Source organism: Gracilinanus agilis, chromosome 2, assembly GCF_016433145.1.
Source record: "Gracilinanus agilis isolate LMUSP501 chromosome 2, AgileGrace, whole genome shotgun sequence".
Taxonomy (NCBI): Eukaryota; Metazoa; Chordata; class Mammalia; order Didelphimorphia; family Didelphidae; genus Gracilinanus; species Gracilinanus agilis.
This window is the reverse complement of record NC_058131.1, coordinates 565,390,493-565,412,101: the sequence shown is the minus strand read 5'-3', so window position 1 is coordinate 565,412,101 and position 21,609 is coordinate 565,390,493. Positions and strand designations below refer to the sequence as shown.

Here is a 21,609-nt window from a genome sequence, read left to right as displayed (position 1 = left end):
TTACTTATTGGTTGCATAGCCTTAGTTTGACCAGTTTCCAGTGCTCTTTCCAATAAATTAGTCTGTCTTCCCTATCATGCATAAATTTCAATTCTCTATACTCAGTGATCCATAAATTAAAAAAACTTCTCAAAATCCTCATTATGAAAACATCTTAAATTCTTGACATGAGAATCAAGACTTTAAAAGGCCAAACCAGTCAAATTCTTTAAACTTTTTCTTAAAAGAATAGCTTTTAATTATTTTTTGTCTCATTTCTCTAGACCTTTAGTTCCTCCATATTATCTATGAAGGAGAATGAATAATAAAAAAAGGTATAGTATTCTAATAAAGTTCTATCTAATGCCAAATATAACAGAAGAATTATTTGTAGTTCCTCTGTGTTATACTCCTGGTCATATGTCTCATTCAATATTTTCAATGCAAACTCTTATCAAACAGAAAAAATGGCTATCTCTTCTCACTTGTGAGATCTATTATTTTTCTAGTGCATATTAATTCCATCAATATGGTTTACATAGCCCCTGTGCTACTCGATAAATGGACTCTAAGTTACTATGGCATAAAAAGTTATTAACTTGTGGCTGGACTAGTAGATCAGTGACTTCAAATTTAGCTGGTCCTCAAATAACAGATCTAGAATCCATGGCTGGGCCTATGATCAAAAGCTTAACTTGATAAGGATCTGCCAGAATTTGTGGGCTAAACTTTCAAAATTCAAGGGACACTTCTACAACACAATGGAACATTACTTTATTGTAAAATTTATTTCCTCAGGAAGCCTAAAAATATCATTATTAGTACTGATTTTTCCCTAAAGCTAGTAAAAAAGAGATATGGTACCAAAAGAGGACATGTATATTTCAAAAAGTTGTCAAATCATAGAATTTCAGAGCTGGAAGGAACCATATAGTCATAGAGTTCAATGACCCATTTCACAAATGAGGTAACTGAAGCCCTAAAGAATAAAAATATTTTGCCTAGTTATACATGGCTAATGAATAGTAGAAGAGGGGATTTGTGATCAGAAACAAGATGAGGTGGAAACAGTGTTGAACTTAGCATCTGAAACACCTGTAACTGAATCCTACTTCAGAAACTAACTAGCAAGTTAGACAAATTCAACTCCAAGCCCTAATTTTCTCATTAGTAAAATAAGGAAGTTGAACTTACGACATTTAAGGTCCATTCTAGCTCTAAATCTATGATCCTACGAGTCTATGAACCCATGCCTTCTAACTCTAATTCCCATATTTGAATTCTCAATTGTACTAAAATGGAAGAGAAAAATACAATAATTTTTTTTTGTTTATTTTCAGTCATGTCTCCTTTATATATTTATATATATCTCCTTTGGAGCACACTAAATATTCTTTTTTTTTTAAACCCTTAACTTCTGTGTATTGACTCCTAGGTGGAAGAGTGGTAAGGGTGGGCAATGGGGGTCAAGTGACTTGCCCAGGATCACACAGCTGGGAAGTGTCTGAGGCCGGATTTGAACCTAGGACCTCCTGTCTCTAGGCCTGACTCTCAATCCACTGAGCTACCCAGCTGCCCCTAAATATTCTTTTTATTGAAATTTGCCCTGTTAACTATGCTTCCTTATTCCAAAATTACCTCACTCACAATAGTCTTTTATATAGAAGGAAAGTTAAAAGGTCACCAAGAAAAATGCACAAAGATAAGGAATACAGGCATATAAAATGGAGCTTAAGAGGGGATGTAGGGGAGAAGGTAATACTTATATGCAAGCAAAATTAGGAGAGGGCATGGGCTGAGTAAGTACTTCCTTAAATAAAGGTTCCAAGGAGGAACTCGCCATTCAGAGGATACACTGGAAACAGGCCTCTCTCATGATTCAGGCTGCTGACATCTTAAGTGCTGAATTTATTAGCTTCCCACCAAAAGCTAACAACTCCCAAACCAAAATAGGTGTGGCTTACCAGTCCACTTCAGAAAGGTGTTACAAGAAACAGTAAGGGCACTCCACACAAACTACTTTTCCATATCCTTCAATATTCCCTGGAAAACAGTTATCAGTCATAGGCTGACTCTGCACTAGTCTAGAGACTGTCGACATCCTTCGCCTGCATGTTCAGAAACTGTACACGCAGGCATTTCCTCTTCCCAACATCTTGGGTATTTCTGAGACAATTTAAGGCAGGGAGAAAAGGTTGGTTAAAGAATGGGAAGAGTAGGCAGTCTTCAAATCTTTAAACCAGCATGTGTCACATTAAGTAACTAGCCATTGAGGGGTGAGGAGAACCTTGGAGTTCTGACCATATCGAGGACAGGGTTTGAAAGTTACACTGCTTGGATTACCTTAGCTAGAGACCATCCTTAAAATGATAGGAGACCAGGTCTCAGACCTGAGGCATCCTGCAGCTAACCACCTTGGGGCAAAGCAGCTTATTTACAATGGAAGATTCACATCCCTCCCACCTTTTGAGGGACTGCAATTTATGGTATACATTTATAGAAGAAAAGGCCCAGAGACATTCCACTTCTACTTCGAACACTTCCTACCTTATCCATCTCTCTCTCTCTCTCTCTCTCTCTCTCTCTCTCTCTCTCTCACACACACACACACACACACACACACACACACACACACACACACACACACAGAATAAGACTACTCCGACAACCCTCACTTGAGCTGGAGCTACCACTGCCATGACATCCCCCTTGGACTGCCTTCCTGCCTGAGCTAAGGGTATACTAGTCCAATGCCATCCCTTTTCAGAGCTAGAAAACCCCAAATGAAAAGAAATTCCCTTTTCCCAAGCAGATCACCAACTATTCTGCCACTTACAACTTAGAAAGATACCTGGGGCACTGAATTGCTAATAATTTTTAATAGCATCAGAGGTGGGACTTAAAACCAAATCATCCTGACTCTATGGCTAGCCAGTCCTCTTTTCACTATACTAGAGGTGTTAAACTCCTAGCCTGCTGGCTCCTGGCCAGCAAAATTGTCCATGCCCAGTGAAAGAACTAGATTAAAAAATATTTAGGAAATGTTTAACAAAATGAGTGAAAATACAAAATTGGTAATGTTATTTTGTGGTTTTCTAAGTCATTATGTAGCCAGCAGGAATACATTTCTGATTGAAGTTGACAAGATTGCAATGCCTCATGAAGGCTCTTGGCACTCAATTACCAAGAACAGTTAGTTAAAATAGAACTTACTAGATATGGATAAAAAAGAATAAAACAGGACACATCCTAGACTACAGGTATTCTCTTTCCCAATTCCACAGTCCATTATGGCATCCTTACTGCCTATCACACTGGGTGAAAATTCCTAATTATAGCTCTGGAATGGAGACTCAATTTGTGACCTAACCTAACCCAGAACCCTAAGTATTGTCATATATCCAGATGGTTCTTTCATTTTGAGAAGATCTATTAATCAAGCAAGAAGCAACATGACATAGTAGATATATATGGAAGGCCTTAAGAGTTGGAAAGACTTGGTTTCAAATATTTCCCCTGAAACATACTAGCTCTATGACCATGAGCAAGTCCTTAATCCCAAGAAGTTCTCTAAGACTTTAATTGTAGATCGACATCAGCTTAGTAGTTTCCATGCAGAGAGGTCCCCAAACACATGAAATTACACATTTAGAACAAAACAAAATATATCAGCCAAACATGTTTTTGAAATGTTTATAAAAGAGCAGAAATTTTTATTAAAATATAGTTCTAGAAAAATGCCAGAGAAGTTAATAAAAGCAACTTCTGTATTAACCTTGTATACTTAAACTCTAAAGCAAATCTACCTAAAACTTAATTGGACCATGAGATTACTTACGCAGATCTGCCTTCCACATCTAATTTACTAGGATTGATTCCCTTTTTAGCAAGGATGCTGGACAATTTTTCTACATCTCCCCTTTCAGCTGCTTTCATTAGTCTGTCATCATATTTGTTCCAATCTGTTTGCTACAAAAAAAGAAAAAGAAAAGTTACTATAATGGCATATGTTATCAATTTAAAAATTTTCATAGGAGACAAAGAAAGTTTAACAGCAATATAGATAGACCTCCTATGCCACCTGAATTAAAATTATATTGTATTTACATTCTTAGAATACTGTAAATCCAAGGCTGGATTTGAGTCAAGAGTGATCTGGGTTTGATTCCACCTCTGACACTAGCTGTGTGATCATGTGATCACAAGTCACCCCTTTATTCCTCTGTAAAATAAGGATATCTCATAGGGTTATCAGTATCAAATGAGATTATGTATAAAAACTGTTTTGCAAACCCTAAAACACTGAATCTGATACTTATATCCCATCATAATGTCCAACTCCCCTAATCCCCACCAACAATAGCTCTACTCATCTCATAATTTTGTGGAACCAAATGATAATGTTAGATAATGTATTCTGGCACAATACATTGAATTACATTTTCCAAGTACATCAAAGCCACACCATTATCTGTTACTGTATAAACATTTCTATGTTATCAGTGGGTTGAAAATTTCACTAGGATTACAAATAATAATAAAAGCCTATTCCAATCAGATAGATGATACAGCTGATACTACACTAAAAATTCTTTTAATCTGTGGGAGGAAAACATTTTTACACATTTAGCATTACTTTGCCAGTGACAGGGAACGGCACTCAACATATTCATAAACATCGATGTATCTTCTCAAAGGAAAACAGCTTAGGTACATTGTGAGACAAATGCAATAAGTTTAAGTAACACATAAAATTTTCAATTTTTTTGGTTACGTAATTTGGGAAATATTTGCAACAGGCAGCTGCACACATTTCAAAATGGCATTTTTCTAATAATAAAAATCAAAGTGAATTAATATTGCTCACAACATTCAGGCTATTTCATTTTTCTTTATGCACTGACAAAAATAGAAATCCATTATATCTATATACTAGAAAAATCAAATGAAGTCTACTTAGGCAAATTAATTTTAAAAGGAGAACAAAGGAGAAACGTGTGTTATTATGGAGAATTCCAGTAAAGGCTTACACCTCCTACTAACTTTCATTATATAGTGGTATTATTAGTTGTGGTTGGAACAAAACATTAAAATAACTATTCTTAAGCTAAAACTTTGATCTTTCCCCATCAAACAGAAACTACTAGATGAATTATTATAGATATGCTGGTCAAGTCAGTAGAGTTGTGGCCTTCTAAACTTTAAGAAATGTACCTAAAATACTGTTACATGTTACACTAAATCTGTGCTATTTCTCTAATCTATCTAGATATCTCTTCCACACCCTAAACTTGATTAATCCCAATACAGCAAAGCTGTTAGATTCTTTAAAGATACAAAAAAATCAAATCCAATAACTAACAAAGGCTTTAACAATAACATGTTTAAACATAAAAAGGCTTCAGCTCATAAATCCATTTATTCCAAACAATATTCTCCAACTGACTAACTTCATATGTTTTGTTTACAGACTATATCTTATTTCTCCAAACATAAGCCTCAGGGGCAAGGAGTAGGTAGAAGTCAGCTCCCAGTCTTTCATAGTATCTAAATGCCCCAAAATGATTAAGTACTCTTCTGACCTCTACAAATAAAATCTGCTTTAAAAAGGGAAAGCTAGTTTAACAAATTTAAGTTAATACCAGCATTATATTAAATCAACTGGAATAGAAAGTAGGGGCTTCTAAATAATTAAACAGGTTAATTAGAACTTTTTTTAAAAAAAATCAAAATGTAGCATTCTCCATTTAGTATCAGAATATCATTTGACTATGTCAATTAGTATTAATACAACTAAGCAAAATGTGAATTATTGATAGTGGTTACAAAACAATTCATTTTAGGCAAGTGATTATTGTGTTAAGTTTTTTGTGCCTGCACAAACATGTAAAAAACTTTTGATAGTAATAACTGGCTGTCATCAGCTAAATCAGATTGAAAATAAAACAAACTAACAAGCATTCATATCATAGTATGAAATAAATCAGACAAGAAAATCTTACCCACAAGTTTTTGTTAAACTAAGCCATGGGAATACCTACCCTGTTTTTAGCAGAACAGGAAAACCAAAAGCTCATCATAAAGAGGTCTTGGAGCTTCTTGTTGCCAGCAGTAAAGTATGTAATTCTCATTAAGTTACAAACCTCAGCTATTCACACAAAACAACTCCTTGGCTAAAACTTCTAACCAAAGGTTTAAGAACTTCGTTTATAATATTTCCAGTTCAACATTCATCTTGCTACACTGTGTGCTTAGCTTGGACCCCTAACAATATTTTCTTCGTCCTCAGGATCTTCCTCAGACTTCATAACTGCTTGAAAAATATTTCTTCCCTAGCACTATACTTGATTAAGAACAGCCCTACTGTAGGTACCTTAACTCCTCCTCTTATTCTCTATTTGTAGCCTTTCAAGCAATCTCTTTCAGGAAGGAACTTGGTGGAAAATACTACACAACTAAATCAGCATCCAGCTGCTTTCAGTCTGCAACAAAGACACTGGAATGACCAGGCAGCAATGACTAGATCTGAATTACTCTGTTAAGAAAATGTAGTCACAACGGTTCAGTTCTATTTTGGATTCTATAGTACTTGACAGCTGAGTGCTAGAAAGAAGTGGCTAAATATATACATAGACATATATTTATATATAGATATATATGTGCGTTCTTTTCCTCTGAGTAACACACTTTAGATCCTACTAGGAGCAAAGGCCAGCATATGCAAGAATTTACTGCAGAGAAACATGCCAAAATCTAACTGGCAATCTGAGGGTCACATTTGTCTTTTAGATATCAATATTGTTTTTTAAAAAATGAACTCTTAGATTACATCATATACTACAATCAGCTTAAAATGTATATGTAACCTGAACATTAAAGGACAAACCATAAAAAAAAAAACTTTAAGAGCCCTTGATCAACTAAGAGAAATCATGAACAAATAAGAGCTAGATCATCAAAACATAAATTATTTCAATTTCACAAAATTGAAAAACTTTTTCATAAACACAACTCCATATCTCTAGGATAAGGGAAGGTATTAATTAATGAGGATATCCAATATATTCTTTTAAACATGGGGCAGCTAGGTGATATAGTAAGTAAGAATATCAGAGCGACTCATCTTCCTGAGTTCATATTTAGCCTCAGACATTTATAAGCTATGTGACCCTGGCCAAGTCACTTAATCCTGTTTGCCTCAGTTTCCTCATCTGCAAAATGAAATGGAGATGGAAAAGACCCAACACTTCAGCATCTTTGCCAAGGAAACCCTAAATGGAGTCAAGAAATCAGACATGACTGAAAAGGACTGAACAACAAAATCTCATATATGTAAAATATGTTATATTCATGTGCATCTTATATAAGCTCTACATATATATCTTAAGTCATTTTATAATACAAATGCAGATATATAATGTAAAATATATACAGACAACAAACAAATACATCAAGAGCCATCCCCCAATAGATAAGTGGTTAATGAACACGAATTTTAACAATGAACAAGTAATAAGTATTTGTTGATTGAACAGTTCTCCAAAGAAATGCAAATTAAAATTATATGAAAATCTGCTGTAAATCACTAATAATGAGAGAAATGTCAAAACAACTTTGAGGTTTCATCACACACCCAGAAAACTATCATGAAGGCAAAAGATAGGAATAGTCATCTGGAGGAACTATGAAAGAATAGACATGGGAATATAATTTTGGTAAAACTGAACTGGTCCAACCTTTCTGGAAAGCAGTTTGGAATTATGCTTAAAAAATTACCACCACCCTTTGACTCAGAAACCTCACTGTCAGGCAAAATGTCCTAAAAAAGTCAAAGATAGAAAGAAAGGTAACACAGACAACAAAAATGTTTATTGCTACATTTTTTGTAGTAGTATGGCCTAGAAATAAAGATGGTTAACAAACCGTGGTACATAAATATAATGTTATTGTACTGTAAAAAATAACAAATATGAAGAATACAGAGATGCATGATCAGACTTATAGCTGATGCAAAGCCAAGTCAAATAAACAAGCATTTATTAAGGGTTCATTTGACTATGTGCCAAGCACTGGCATATTTTAGAAATATTTAGAGAAACTCTTTGCCTTCATAAAACCTATATTATGATGGAGGAAAGTGAAGGATTATTAATAATGCCACAAAAGAGGTAGAAAATAAACCTATATCTTCTGTGACACAGGAATGATAATGTAGCAGTAATTAAACTGTCTTTTTCTTTTTTTAATGTTCTTTTCTGAAAATATTTTATTATTTATTTACTTCAGTGAAATTACAGTGATATAAAAACAAAAAATATCCATTTTTTTAAAGAAATGAGCTCAGTTATTCCACAGAATGATGTTAAAAATGAGTTCTACTATGATGATCACATATCTTCAAATTTACAGAGACCTACAAACAGAGCATTAAATTCTATTTTAACCAAAATGTGTCAGACTTTAATTTAGAAAAAGCACATGCTTGCACTTCCAATTTTTCTCCTTTCCAAGTATGAATTTCATTCTGTATACAACCAGGTTTCAGCTTACTACTGCTGCCAGTCTGTCTCCCAACATGTTAAATGAGAAGAGCCAGAAGCACTGTCAAAACATTAAATAGACCACATCACAATTAACAGTTTTAAGCAAATAGGGTACTCTGTCAAGTAACTTAAATTTAACTGAGTACTCAGTCTCCACTTTTTTTTTGCCTTGGTTGATATCATGACCTCTGAGTAGTTTATTTGTGGACAGTCAAATTTCTTCTATTCAGTTGAGAAAACAGAATAAGCTATCTGAACACCAAGAATTCCATTAAATATTACACATATAACAAGACTATAAATAAAACATTTTAGGAAGAATAAAAGATCCCTACTCTTCCACCCAAACCTATAACACTAAATGAGATTGAAGTCCCTAGTCTTAGGCATTATTTGTTCTACCTAAATTTGGGGCCCTAATTGGTTAATAAGAAGTTTATTGTCTTTAGTCATGAAGACCCTGAACAAGAAAAATTTTACCACTGTCAAGAAGAGTATAATTCTTCAGACTTGGCAAACTTTTTATTCTCATGGGGCTACTGTTTTTGAGCTGGGTGTATCCCCACTGGTATAATCTAGAGAATCTAACCCTATCCATGTCATTCCCTACTGTTTTTATTTAGTAAGACAGTAGGGTTTTTCTTTTTAAATACTGTCTGCACCTCAATGACCTGATCTCTCTAAATCTTGACTTTAAACTTAGGTCTAGCATATATCCTGATGTAGAACACCCATAAAATATTTCTTATACTATAAAATCCTGCATGATACTAAGTTTTTTTAGAAGTCAATCTTTTTTTTATTTTTCCCACACCCATTTTTTTCCACAACAGTATGATAATAATTTATGTATTCTCAAAAAGCTGAAGTTCCATTTGTGGAATCATTAATGTCTATAGGAAGAGGCAAACAATCATTATAGTACAGTAGTTTATAATATCATTTAAAAGTTGTATTACAACCAAAAATAAGGGGAAAAAAGTTACTTCCAATCATTCATTCTTTAATAGATAGGTAAAGCTATATCCAGTCTGAAAAGTCATTATTTTGAAAGGATGATTATAGACTCATGTGAGAAACCAAAGTGAATAAGCTTTGGCTGAACCAGAAGATGATACTATTCCATTCAGGACTATTTGATTATTGTTGAGACAAAATCTGGAAGTATCTTTTTCTTTAGTCCAAGAAGCCCAGACATACTCTCCCAGAAATAGGAGGTAGGTGTGTTATAAGGAGGTGATATAAGACAATCTTATAAGTCTGTGAAACAATATAGATTGAGGGATACTGTTATGAAAACAATTAAAAGGACCTACCTACACATATAAAGGCTCTCTAAGGGAATATAAAACCATTTCTAATGTTCTGTGTATATCTGTGGTAATAATATCACACAAAGGATTGAAAACAAATCTCTCTTTGCCATCTGAGGTCTTCTGTAACAGAGAGGAATAGAAAGAAACATTGACCATCATCCTACTTCCTCAGGATTTGGAGGAATTCATCCTCTCAAACAAATTTCTCCAGACTGGATATAAATAGATTAGGAAATATTGGAACCAATGCCTCTTAGGAGTTAAGAAATAAATGGAGGGAACAGAACAGAATTTGCTATTAGGATTTAGAAGCAGAGGATAAGGTTGTCTAATGTCAAAAAATTAGATATTTGGGCTGGTATTCTTTCTTCTATTACAAAAAGAATCTTTATTTTAACTCTCCAGTGAAGTGTAGTTAGTGGATGAGTGTCACTCTTTCTACATCTACTGTACCTCCCCATCCTGATCCCAGACTCAGTTGGATGAGTTTGTGCTTAGGCTCTGCCTTCTTTCTTTTTGTTTCCTTTTCTTAGTAGGACTTGTTCCAGAGGTAGGTGTGTTTGGGTTTGGAAATAACCTTTTTTGGGTTCAAGAGGCCCAGAGGCCCTGTAAGCAGAAAAGCAAAGCAAGGAGTGGATTTATTAAATGAAAGTGTTCACCCAAATCTAGTCATTTTACTAGAAGTTTGAATGGTGCTGAGGTGAAATGTAAACTGCCTAATTAGCAGTCCTACAAATTGCTTTTTATTCTGAAATCTCTCAGTCTCCTATCAGAATGTAACAGTAGTTACAAATTAAGTTACTAAATCCTGTTTAAAGTTTTTGTAAAATACCCACAGGAGAATGTTTGGTTTTAGAATTTTTTATGTATATATATTTCTTTAGGTTGACACTACCCAAGTTTTCACCTAATCCAGTTCCTAGTGGTTACCTACACTCCAAGACATGCTCCTTTCATTAATGAGAGCTCACATTTTTCTTCTCCTCTGCATCTCCTGCCTTCACAGAAGAGACTTCCAACATATGCCCCCAAGTATACCTCAAAAATTGGAAGTACCCTTTATCTCTGCAGTCTCTCCCTTTGATTGAGGGAGATACTCGAGCTGTTTTCATTTCTTTTCATGTTTCACCTCTAAAGCTCCACATTTCTCTATCATGCCCCCATCCTAATTATTTCAGGTTCCCTCACCAACCCCCCAATCCATTTTTAACTTCCTTTTTACATGTCATTATATAATAATAGGTAACATTTTTATAACACTTTAAGTTCTATAAAATGGTTTACAAATATTAACTCATTTGATCTTCACAACAGCCCTGGAAGATAAGTGCTATCACTGTCCCCTTTTTATAGTCACACACACCCTTGAACTGATATTATTTTATTTGATCATAATTTTCTATGGTCCATCTTTCCCTATGCCTTATGATTCCTAATTCTGCCCTCCATATATATCATGCATGACTTCTACTCCCTTCACCCCTACTTTCCTCCATTCCCTATCTCAACTATAAATGATTCAACTCAATTCTGTATTATCCTCCATCTTCAATTCTCTTGTCCCCTTGTCCTATCACCAATCACACCTTGCCAAGCCCCAATCCTAGATTACATTCACCATCTTCCCACTTTGCATTTATATCCTACTGAGGAGAACTGGAGAAAATTACAAAACTATGTGACTGGGCCTTCACTACCAACAAGACAAACACTCTTTTCCTTTCTAATTGACTATTTTACTCTCCAATGCAGCAGTTTCAAACTTTCTCTTCTTTCCTTAAGTTTTCCTTGGAATAACACCACCTATCCTCTCAGCCAAGGGCCTTTTTTCTTTATACTTCACTGAAAAAACTGAGATCTTTCACTAAGAGGTCCTTTCCCTCTCTTCCTCATCACTCAGACATCACTCTACTACTTCCTGCTAGTCTCAGGTAAAGAAGCAACCCTTCTCCTTGCCAAGGCAAATCCCTTTACATATGCCCTACCACCACCTACCCCCATCACCTCATCTCCTCAACTTTTTCAGAAAACTGCTCCTATTATTATCCCTATCTACTGGCTCCTTTCTCCTATCTTTCTTACTCATCTTTTACAAATCTTCACTTGCATCTTTGTATCTTATAAATCCCTTCATCAATGACTAAACTTGAGAAAGCATTCTACAATCAGTGTTTTACTTCTTTTATTCTATTCTTAATCCTTTTCAATCTAGTCTCTAAACTCAGACTTCATTCAACTGACACTGCCCTCTCCAAAGTTACCAATGATCTCTTATTTGACAAATTCAATGATCTTTCCTCATTCTTGATTCTTCTTGACCTAAGTGTAGTACTTGATACTGTCAATCACCTTCTCCCTCTAAATATTCTCCACTAATTTTCCTAATAGTGCTCTGAGCTCTACTCTCATTTGTCTGACTTCTCCTTCTCAATCTCCTTTGCTGGTTTTTCATCTCAGGTTCACTAATCTTGGATGTTCTAAGGTAAAGTTCTGTCCTAGGCTCTCTTCTCTTTTCTCTCAATACTATCTCAGTTGACCAATTCCAGTAGGTTTAAGTATCATCTCCATTCAGATAATTCTCAGAATAATAAATCAAATCATAATCTCTGGTGAGTTATAGAAACAAATCTCCAAATGTTTCTTGGACACAGGTGTCAGATATTCAACATGTCCAAAACAAATACCATTATCTTTCCCCTTAAACCATTCCCTATTTATAATCTTCTCAGTTGCCTGGGCACACAACTTTGGTGTAATCCTGGACTCCTTGCTCTCACTCACCCTACATATTGTGTTAGTTAAAATCACTTGGGGTTCTATTTAGAAGTATTTGGGGCTCATTTGAGCATTAAGGTATGTAGATTATATGACAAACTTCCTGTGGACATTTTAGGGGACTTTGGAAAACTACATTTCCCATGATTCCTGATGGCAGACAGGAAGCGTGATGATGTAAGAGAGGGGATAAGACTCCTGGAGTCAGGAGGGGAGGTCTCTTTAGTTACCTGAGGGCATGAAGACACGAAAGGTAAAATGGCTGAGGCAATTTTGGAATAGGTTTCTTACAGGCGCGTGGTTGATTTATCTCTATCAGCATGGCTTTTATTAAAATATTATTTTCCCTTTTAATCTCGGCCTTCATCATTTTTAATAATAACAATATCCAGACTACTTATAGAGAGATAAATTAGAATACTGCTATAATCTGGGTCATGAGAGCCTAAACTGGAGTGGTAGTTACATGAAATGAATGGAAAAGGGTTGTATATAAGAGATACTGTAGAAGGAAAACCTACAAGACTTGATAACTTGTTATATAAGGGGTGAGGGGAAGTAAAGAGTTCAGGATGACATGGATTTTGTATACCTGGGTGACTAGAAATATGGTGGCATCATCAACAGTACAAGTTACCATGTAATATGGAGGCTGGGGGTCTTTTGGGGAACAGATAATTAATTCTTTTTTAGAGAGTTTGAGATGTCAAGGGGACATCTATTCAAAATTCCCTGTAAGTAGCTGTGATATGATACTAGAGGGAGAGAATAGGGCTGAATATATATTTTATCTTTGTCTATATGCAGAGATAGTAGCTATATGAGTTCACCAACTAAGAAACTGTAGAGAAGCAAAGGACAGAACCTTGAGGGATACCCAAAATAAGAGGGCAGGCCATGGATGATGATTTGTCAAAGGAAAATGAAGAGTAAGAGAGCAATTCCCCAGACAACCAGCAAGAATATGATCAGAAAAACTCAAGGAAGAGATAGTAGCCAGGAAGGAAAGAGTGGTCAACAGAATGTCAAATGCTTTAGAAGTGAAAAAGGATGAGGTCTATTAATTACAAATTTCAAAGAAGGTGCCCTTATACCATTACTTTCAAGGAGGCATGCATTTTAGAGTTATAGTACTTTTATTTATAAGAGGCAATGTGGCTTTGTGATTAGAAAGCCAGCCTCAGAATAAAGAAGACCTAGGTTGAATCAAATCTAAATTACAAAATAACTGTGAATCTACTCTGGTGGTTTGCATTAAGTCTCCTACATTGTTATATAGCAGTAAGTCTAGGTTTACAAAAAAATACTTTTATAGAAGATATTGATCTTATGAAGGCTTGAGATTGCTGGGATTTCTCTAATAGTCTTTGAATTTAAGTAGCTTAGTTTTTACAGCACTTACAGAATAGCTGCTATGTGTTAACAATGCGGACTGCTTTATCCTCCAAAGAGACAAATATATTTGGTAAATTAATTTAGAAGTTTTAGCTTGTAGCAGTTCTAGGTTAAAACTGGATGAATGTCTCCATTTCAGAGAAACCTAGAGAGTAAGTTTAGAAATTTACTTGTATTAAGAATAGTGTTGAGAAAATCAAGATGCTTAAAGATTTCTGGCTTGCATTAGAATCCTTTGCCATTTTAAAGTTAACTACTAAGTGTGTTTTTTATGTAAGATCTGATTCAAGATATCTTGTGATGATAACAAGCTTCTTCCTACAGCAGTCAGGATAAGTTTAGTTAATTGATTTGTTTTCTAGACCTATTCATTTCTTTTATTTTGCTTCCTCCCATAATCATGAATTAGTGTTCATGGAACAACAAAGAGGCCAATGTCACTGGATCAAAGAGCACGTGCATGAGGTTGCTGTGTAAGTATTAAAAGACTGGAAAGGTGCCAGGGGCAGGAGGAGGAGCTAGGTCATGAATCACTTTGAACACCAAATAAAGAATTTGGTATTGAATCCTAGAGATAATAGGGAGCCTTTGGTGTTTATTAAATGGGGGGGGGGGGGGGAGGTTGACATGGTCTGTCTTGTGCTTTGGGAAACTCTCAGAACATAGAATATTTGAGAATGTAAAGACTGTTTCTGAAGGGACAGATCAGTCTACTGATTCATCCCTTGACTCTAGGCATTTTCTCTGGCTCTCCTCCATGGCTGGAATGTTCTCCCTCCACCTTCAAGTTTCCCTGGCTTTTTTCAAGTTCCAACTAACGTCCCAACTAAAATTCCATCTTCCATAGGAAGTCTTTGCTTTTTTAATTTACTTCTTTGCTTCTTGATTCCAGTGCCTTTCCTCTATAAATTATTTGTTATTCATCCTACATGTTGATGATCTGTTCATAGCATTGCAATAGGACTTAATCCAAAGAAAGGCTATAGATTTAGAAATATAAGGATACTTAGGAGCCATTTAAATTCAATTTCTTCATTTACAGATGAGGAAACTAAGGCCACATACATTAAATTACTTATTACTCAGTGGCAAAGGTAGCAAATAACAGGACTGGTATTGGTTAAACAGGGTTCTTTGTCAGCAGCAGATTCATCATTCTCTCCATTGTACCAAGCTGTAAGAAGGAAACACTTAACATTATATCTTGTTAGCCATGTTTTTGACACCTACATTAAAAAAAACCAGACCATGATATTAATATATTAAAATCTTGATTGTATTTCCCTAAAAGAAAATATAAAAACAAAAGGATCTCAAGTTTAATAAGTCTTATATTTTCAGGAACTGATTACAACACCTAAAAGAAATCTATAAATAAAACATAAACACTAGGAAATAAGAGGACTTGGGAATCATGAATTTTTTCCTGTTTGCCAATCCATTCACCTTTAGTCTATTCTGAAATAAATTTCTGAAAAGATTACACTGTGGTTCTCCTCATATTACCTCATTTTTATCACAAAATACAGATTTTTTTAAAAAAGTATTGGTTTCTTTATTAGAATTGCTCAATATTGTTTGTTACGAGGCTCAGATGATATATTTGTAAAGTACTTAGCAACAGTGTCTGGCACATAGTAAACAGTTAGTTTTAAAATTAATATTCAATGCCTCCAAAGTATGATATTTATAAGGATTTATTAAAGCACAGGGAAAGAGTCCCAACTCACCCTTCACCACACGCCTCCGGTCCCAAAAGCCCCATCACCACACCAAAAAACCCATTACAATACAGCCCGCGAAAACCAACAACCAATAGGAAAAGGCTTAAGGAATTATGGGTATGATGAAAGGGAGTTTAGGTAATGTAGTTTAAAGGGGTACAAGGTCTTTTCAACTTTGCAAGACACAATAAGTACTTTTTTGTTTGCTCCCTCTACTAGGCAGTTGGGCATGCAAATCTAGAGGCTAGTAGAAAGGTTGGTGCTAGATAAGTAGATCTGAGAATTATCAGCATAGAGATGATAAATGAAATCATGGGCTCTGATCAGATTACCATGTCAAATAATATACAAGTAGAAGAGTAAAAGGCCTACGACAATGCCTGTGAGATACCCACATGTGTCGGGTATGAATGGGATGAAGATCCAGCAAAGGTGTCTGAGAAGAGGCAGTCACAGGTAGAAGAACAAAAATCAATTTATTTCACGGAAACTTAAGAGAGAAAAGGTTCTTAAGGAGAGAAAATGGTGAATAGTGTCAAAGGCAGCAGAGAGGTCAAAAAGGATTAGGGTTTGAAAAAGACTATCAGATTTGACAATTAAAAGATAATTGGAAATGTCAGAGAGGTAATTTGATTGAATGATAAGGTCAAAAGTCAGACTGTTGAACATTTTTAAAAGGAATTAGAGGGAAGGAAGTGGGGATACCATTATAGACACAAAGTTTTGAGAAGTTTGGCCCTTCTCAAAAATAAGAAAAGATATGAGATGATAGTGGAGATAGATCAACTGAGTTTATTGAGAATAGGGAAGATGTGAGCATGCTTATAGGCAGTAGGGAAAGAACCAGTAGACACAGAAAGATTTTAGGTAAGTGAGAGGGTAGGTATGTTGGAGAGGGCAATATGGTAGAGAAAACAATATAGATCTTGATGGAGAATCTGCTAAAATTAAGAAATAAGTAAACTAATTTTCACTAAATTAGGCTCCCAGATGTATTTCTAACTTTAAAAAATAGTATTCAGAAGCAGTTAAGTGCTCAGTAGATAGAGTGCCAGGCCTGGAAACAGGAAGTCCTGGGTTCAAATCTAGCCTCAGACTCACTGGGCAAATCACTTAACCCCAACTTTCCACCCTTAATCATTCTTCTTCCTTGAATAGATACTCAGTATTGATTCTAAGACAGAAGGCAAAGATTTATTTAAAAAACAGTACACAATTCAATTCAGCAAATATTAATTAAGTGCCATCTAAATGCAAAACACTACATTGGAAGATACAGAAAGAAGTAGAAACACATTAGCTAAACTATGAAGAATACTTAGTAGATTTTCCACAATATAGAGAAAAATGAGCATTCTACCACATACACAAAACTTTTACTGTTTCTTTTCATTTAGACAAAGAACATACTTATAAAAATGTTTCTTCTAATTATTTAAAAAATTATTTCCTTCCTATGATCATTTAATATATGTTCTATATTATAGAATAATTTTATAACCTTATGTATTATTGCTTAATACCATAATGGCTTCTCTGGTATGATATGACTATGAAAACTACAACAAGTAAAATATATAGCAAAAGGACTTTAGAATTCCAAAAAGTATTCATGCTTACCTAGAATACAGAAACTCATCAGCATAATGCAAGACATGATAAAATTAGTAACAAAAAAGAATATGACTAACAAATATAGGATGATGAGTTGGAAGGAAGCTCAAAGGCTTTCTAGTCCCCTGCCTCATTTTAAGGATAATAGAGCTAAGGTGCAGAGTGATCAAATGATTCACCCAGATCCTCTGACTCCAGTCAGTAATATTTCCAGTTTACCTCCCTTATCTTTGAGATTTTTTTAAAAAAGAATGGCTTTCGTTCTTAATTTTATTTTACTGTTATTATTTAAGCAAAAACTCTGGTGTTTACCAATTACTCCAAATTTAGCACTAAGGATTTAAATATTACATGTTTAAGTGCTTACTTGGCAAAGCAGTGTGCTACACATACACAATGTACTTATGTTCTATTTAAAGGAATTCAATACATACATAAGTGTGGTAGGTGGAAAATTGAGGCAAGAGAAAAGACACCTTAGAGCCATGACGGTGAATCTATGGCATGCATGCCAAAGATAGCACACAGAGACCTCTCTATGGGCACACAAAGGCTCCTGGCTTGGCCAGCTGGAAGTCTGGCCCCGCTTGCCAAACACAAAGGGGCACTGGAGCCTCCCCATGGAGATCAGTCCTGCCCTGCCCTGGCCCCATTCCCAAATGCAGTAGGGTTTGGGCATGGGCTGCAATAGAGGGCAGGCATGAACTCCCTAAAAAGTTCTAAAAGGTTCGCCATCATTGTCTTAGAGAGGGATCAGGAAGGAGCAGTAGTACCTGACCAGGGCTTTAAGTAAAGGCAAGGATTCAAAGGTTCTAAACTTCTAAAATGAGGAGATGGGAAGTACATCCATTCAAGAAAGAAAGCTCCTTTTAATACAGGAGACAAGAGATGGAGATGTCAAATTCTAGGGAGAACTGTAGTCTAATTTTGTTGGAATGCAGAATTCCTAAAGGAGAGAAATGTTATGTGACTTGCACATATCCTTTGACTTTAGTCAGTGACCTTTCCACTATAATGCACTGCCTTTTACAACTGATAGTTTTTTTAATGGCTTTTAAAAAAATCCTCAATCCTCCTTCACAGTTACTATTTAATTAATGCCTCTGGTCTTGAGCAAAAACAGGTCAATTTCAAAAGTAAGGAGTAGGATTTTTAGTCCTAACCAAAATAGGATACTAGATTATAGAGGGCCTAAAATGCTAGGCTAAGGAATTTGTATTTTATCCTATAGGCAATGAAGGTTTCAATTGGCCTCACATTTCTTTGCTGGTCCAACCAAGTTAAATTCCATTGTCCACTCTGCCCACCCCTCCTCTAAAAATGTCACTTGGTTCCAATACAAACCCAAGCTATGCTCAGGTGGGTCCTCAATGCTGTTCTATAATATTGCTTTATTTATAACTGAATCCATTTCACTGTTAATACTAAAAATTTTTTACTCTTAAGAATAGAACAATTCCTCCCCTACCCACAGGTCCCAATTCTCAGCAGAATATATGTAAAAGAAATGAAGGCCATAAAACTGTTCAGTCGACATCTCTCAAATATGTCTCATTCTCTTGTTAGAAACTGCCAGCACCATGGCCCAATCTCTCAATACCCCATTCTTGGATTATTGCAATAACCTACTGATTGGTTTACTTGTCACAGATCTCTCCCCACTATAGACCATCCTCTACTGAGATACCAAAGTGATTTTCATAAAACACAGGTCTGACCATATCTGTCTGTCTGTGTCTTTCCCACCCCCCCATCACCACACACCTCCCCCTCAAAAGTAGCTCTATTACCTCAAATATGTTTGGTGTTTCATAATCTACAATTCCTCTCCTTCTTGACTCCCATGTAAAAGGAAATATTTCCTTCATCTTCCCAAGGCAAGCAATCTTTAAATTTTTTTCTTCTTCATCAAGTGGCTTATTCCTTTCTATCTATAAGCTCTTATCCCCATCTTTTTTTTTTAACTCTTATTTTCTGTCTTAGTAAGAACTCTAAGGCAGAAGGGCAAGGGCTAGGCAAACAGGGTTAAAGAATGTTGCCAAGAGTCACATAGCTAGAAAGTGTCAGACCACCTAGCTGCCCCTCAGAATCCTCAACTTTAAAAAAGTCTTCCTTTCCTAGGCTCCTTGCAATCCAGCACCATTCCTATTACTTGATTAAAGATGCCAATCTGTTTCTTAAAGTCCTATAATGAGTTCCTAGTCAACAAATTAAAGTAGTATAAAAGTTATGCCTCAGAGGGGGGCAGCTGGGTAGCTCAGTGGAGTGAGAGTCAGGCCTAGAGACGGGAGGTCCTAGGTTCAAACCCGGCCTCAGCCACTTCCCAGCTGTGTGACCCTGGGCAAGTCACTTGACCCCCATTGCCCACCCTTACCAATCTTCCACCTATGAGACAATACACCGAAGTACAAGGGTTAAAAAAAAAAAGTTATGCCTCAGAGAACATTTATTCCAACCTTTCATTCTACAAATGAGGAAACTGAGGCCCAATAAGGTTAAGTGACATGTTTCAGTAGCTTTTTCTCAATTCTGACCTTCTCTGTCCACTATTGATCATCCACAACAATGTACTCTCCTAAATGAACTCCTAATCTTCACCAATCTGTTACTGGCTCATTTTGGGTTAGCTTTCTCTATATTCTCCTTGGCAATCTCATCTGTTCTCATAGCTTTTAACCTCGATATGGGGGCCTGACAAATATTTCTCTTTAGTGTAGCTTTACTAACTATTGAACATCTAATCAGATGTCAGGCCAATACTTCAAATTCAATATGTAAAAAATCAAATTCTACTTCTAAACCCTATGATTACCCTTCGTTCACTTCCTTCTCCCTCTGACTCCTAAGTTATTACATCATCCTCCAACGTTCATGCTGTAAATTCATCTTTGAACCTTTCCAACATCCATTTACCAAATTCTCTCTCCATTCTACCTTTGATATATACAGTCTTTCCCATCTCCCCACAACTCTCACAGAATTTCAGAATTGATCATCTATAATTTCATGTATATCTTTCCATGTTTTGTGGATGACCAACTGCAGTAAAGATTTTTCTTTTTCAGAAATCCTTCCAATCCTTTTAATTCAAAATTCTGTGAAAGTGGTAGGGAAGATGGAAGAGACTGTATACTTCAGAAGTGGAATGGAGAGAATTTGGTAAATGGATGTTGGAGGGTTCAAAGATGAATATAGATGAAATTATGAAGAATGAAATGAACACAACCAGGAGAACATTACATATAGCAAAAGAAATATTGTTTGAAGAATGGTTTATGTATGTCCACCTCCTGAGAAAGAACTAATAGAAACAAGCAAGATCTAATTTTATATACATATAATCTTTTTGTCAAATGATGTTTTCTCAAGGGCAAGGAGTGAAGGGAGGAAATTACCTATGAATTTTCATGTAACAAACAAAGAAAAATTTAAAATATTTAAAGTGATCATCCAGCCCTTGCTTGAAGATAGCAAATAAAAATGCCTTTCCCTAGGCAGTTCATTCTAACTTTTGGATCATTTTAATTGTTAGAAATATATTCCTTAACGAAAGCCCATGTTTGCCTCTTCTCAACTTTCTACCACTACTCCTAGGTCTATCTTATGGGGCAAATAAAATAAGTTTACTCTTTCTTCCACAAAATAGCTCTTTTGGTACCTTAAAACAACTATCATATTCTTTTCTTCCAGATACACATTTCCATTTCTCAATTGGGCATTGCTGTCCACCACCTTACTTTAGGCCCTCACTAATCCTTGAGCAGGTTATTATCTAGTTTTAAGATTAAATGTTTATAGAGTTAAAAGGATCTTTAAAGGTTATCTAGTCCAATTTTACAGATGAGAAAATTGTGATCCACTCTTATTCAAGGTCACAAAAGTACTTAAGAAACAAATCTGGTATTTGAATCAAAGTCTGACTCCAAAACTACCATTTTCTTTAATCCACCAAGCACTCTCCCTCAATTTAATCTCTCCCTATCCTACACGTGTCTCTATATTAGGTGATTTAGTTGTAGACTAGTAAATGAGCTACTGAAATTATAAAAAAATAGATGATTCTGAAGTAAACTGATTAAAACTTGAATGTGAGATATGAAAGAATAGGATTCAAAATAACTCTTAAGATTTTGAGTATAGAGAACAGGAAAAATGACAACATAACAATTCTTCATATTTTGTTGTCCTAAAAAATTTAAAAGACTCAAAAAATAAACTCTGACAAGTAGAATAGAATGATAAATTTCATAAGTATTTTTATAT

The 21,609-nt window shown here is 35.4% G+C and overlaps 1 protein-coding gene across 2 annotated transcripts in view; it reads right to left on the bottom strand.

The window, feature by feature from the left end:
• The window catches only part of UACA (uveal autoantigen with coiled-coil domains and ankyrin repeats), a 102,755-nt gene that overhangs the window by 57,949 nt on the left and 23,197 nt on the right, over positions 1-21,609 (bottom strand). The window contains exons 1-2 of one of the 2 annotated variants that reach the window (XM_044665313.1): positions 6,021-6,059; positions 3,818-3,948 (exon numbers count right to left, since the gene is read on the bottom strand). In XM_044665313.1, the coding sequence (XP_044521248.1) occupies positions 3,818-3,948; positions 6,021-6,059 (170 nt within the window). Of the gene's footprint in view, positions 1-3,817; positions 3,949-6,020; positions 6,060-21,609 lie in introns of those variants that run through there. The other variant, XM_044665312.1, reaches the window with a different exon arrangement.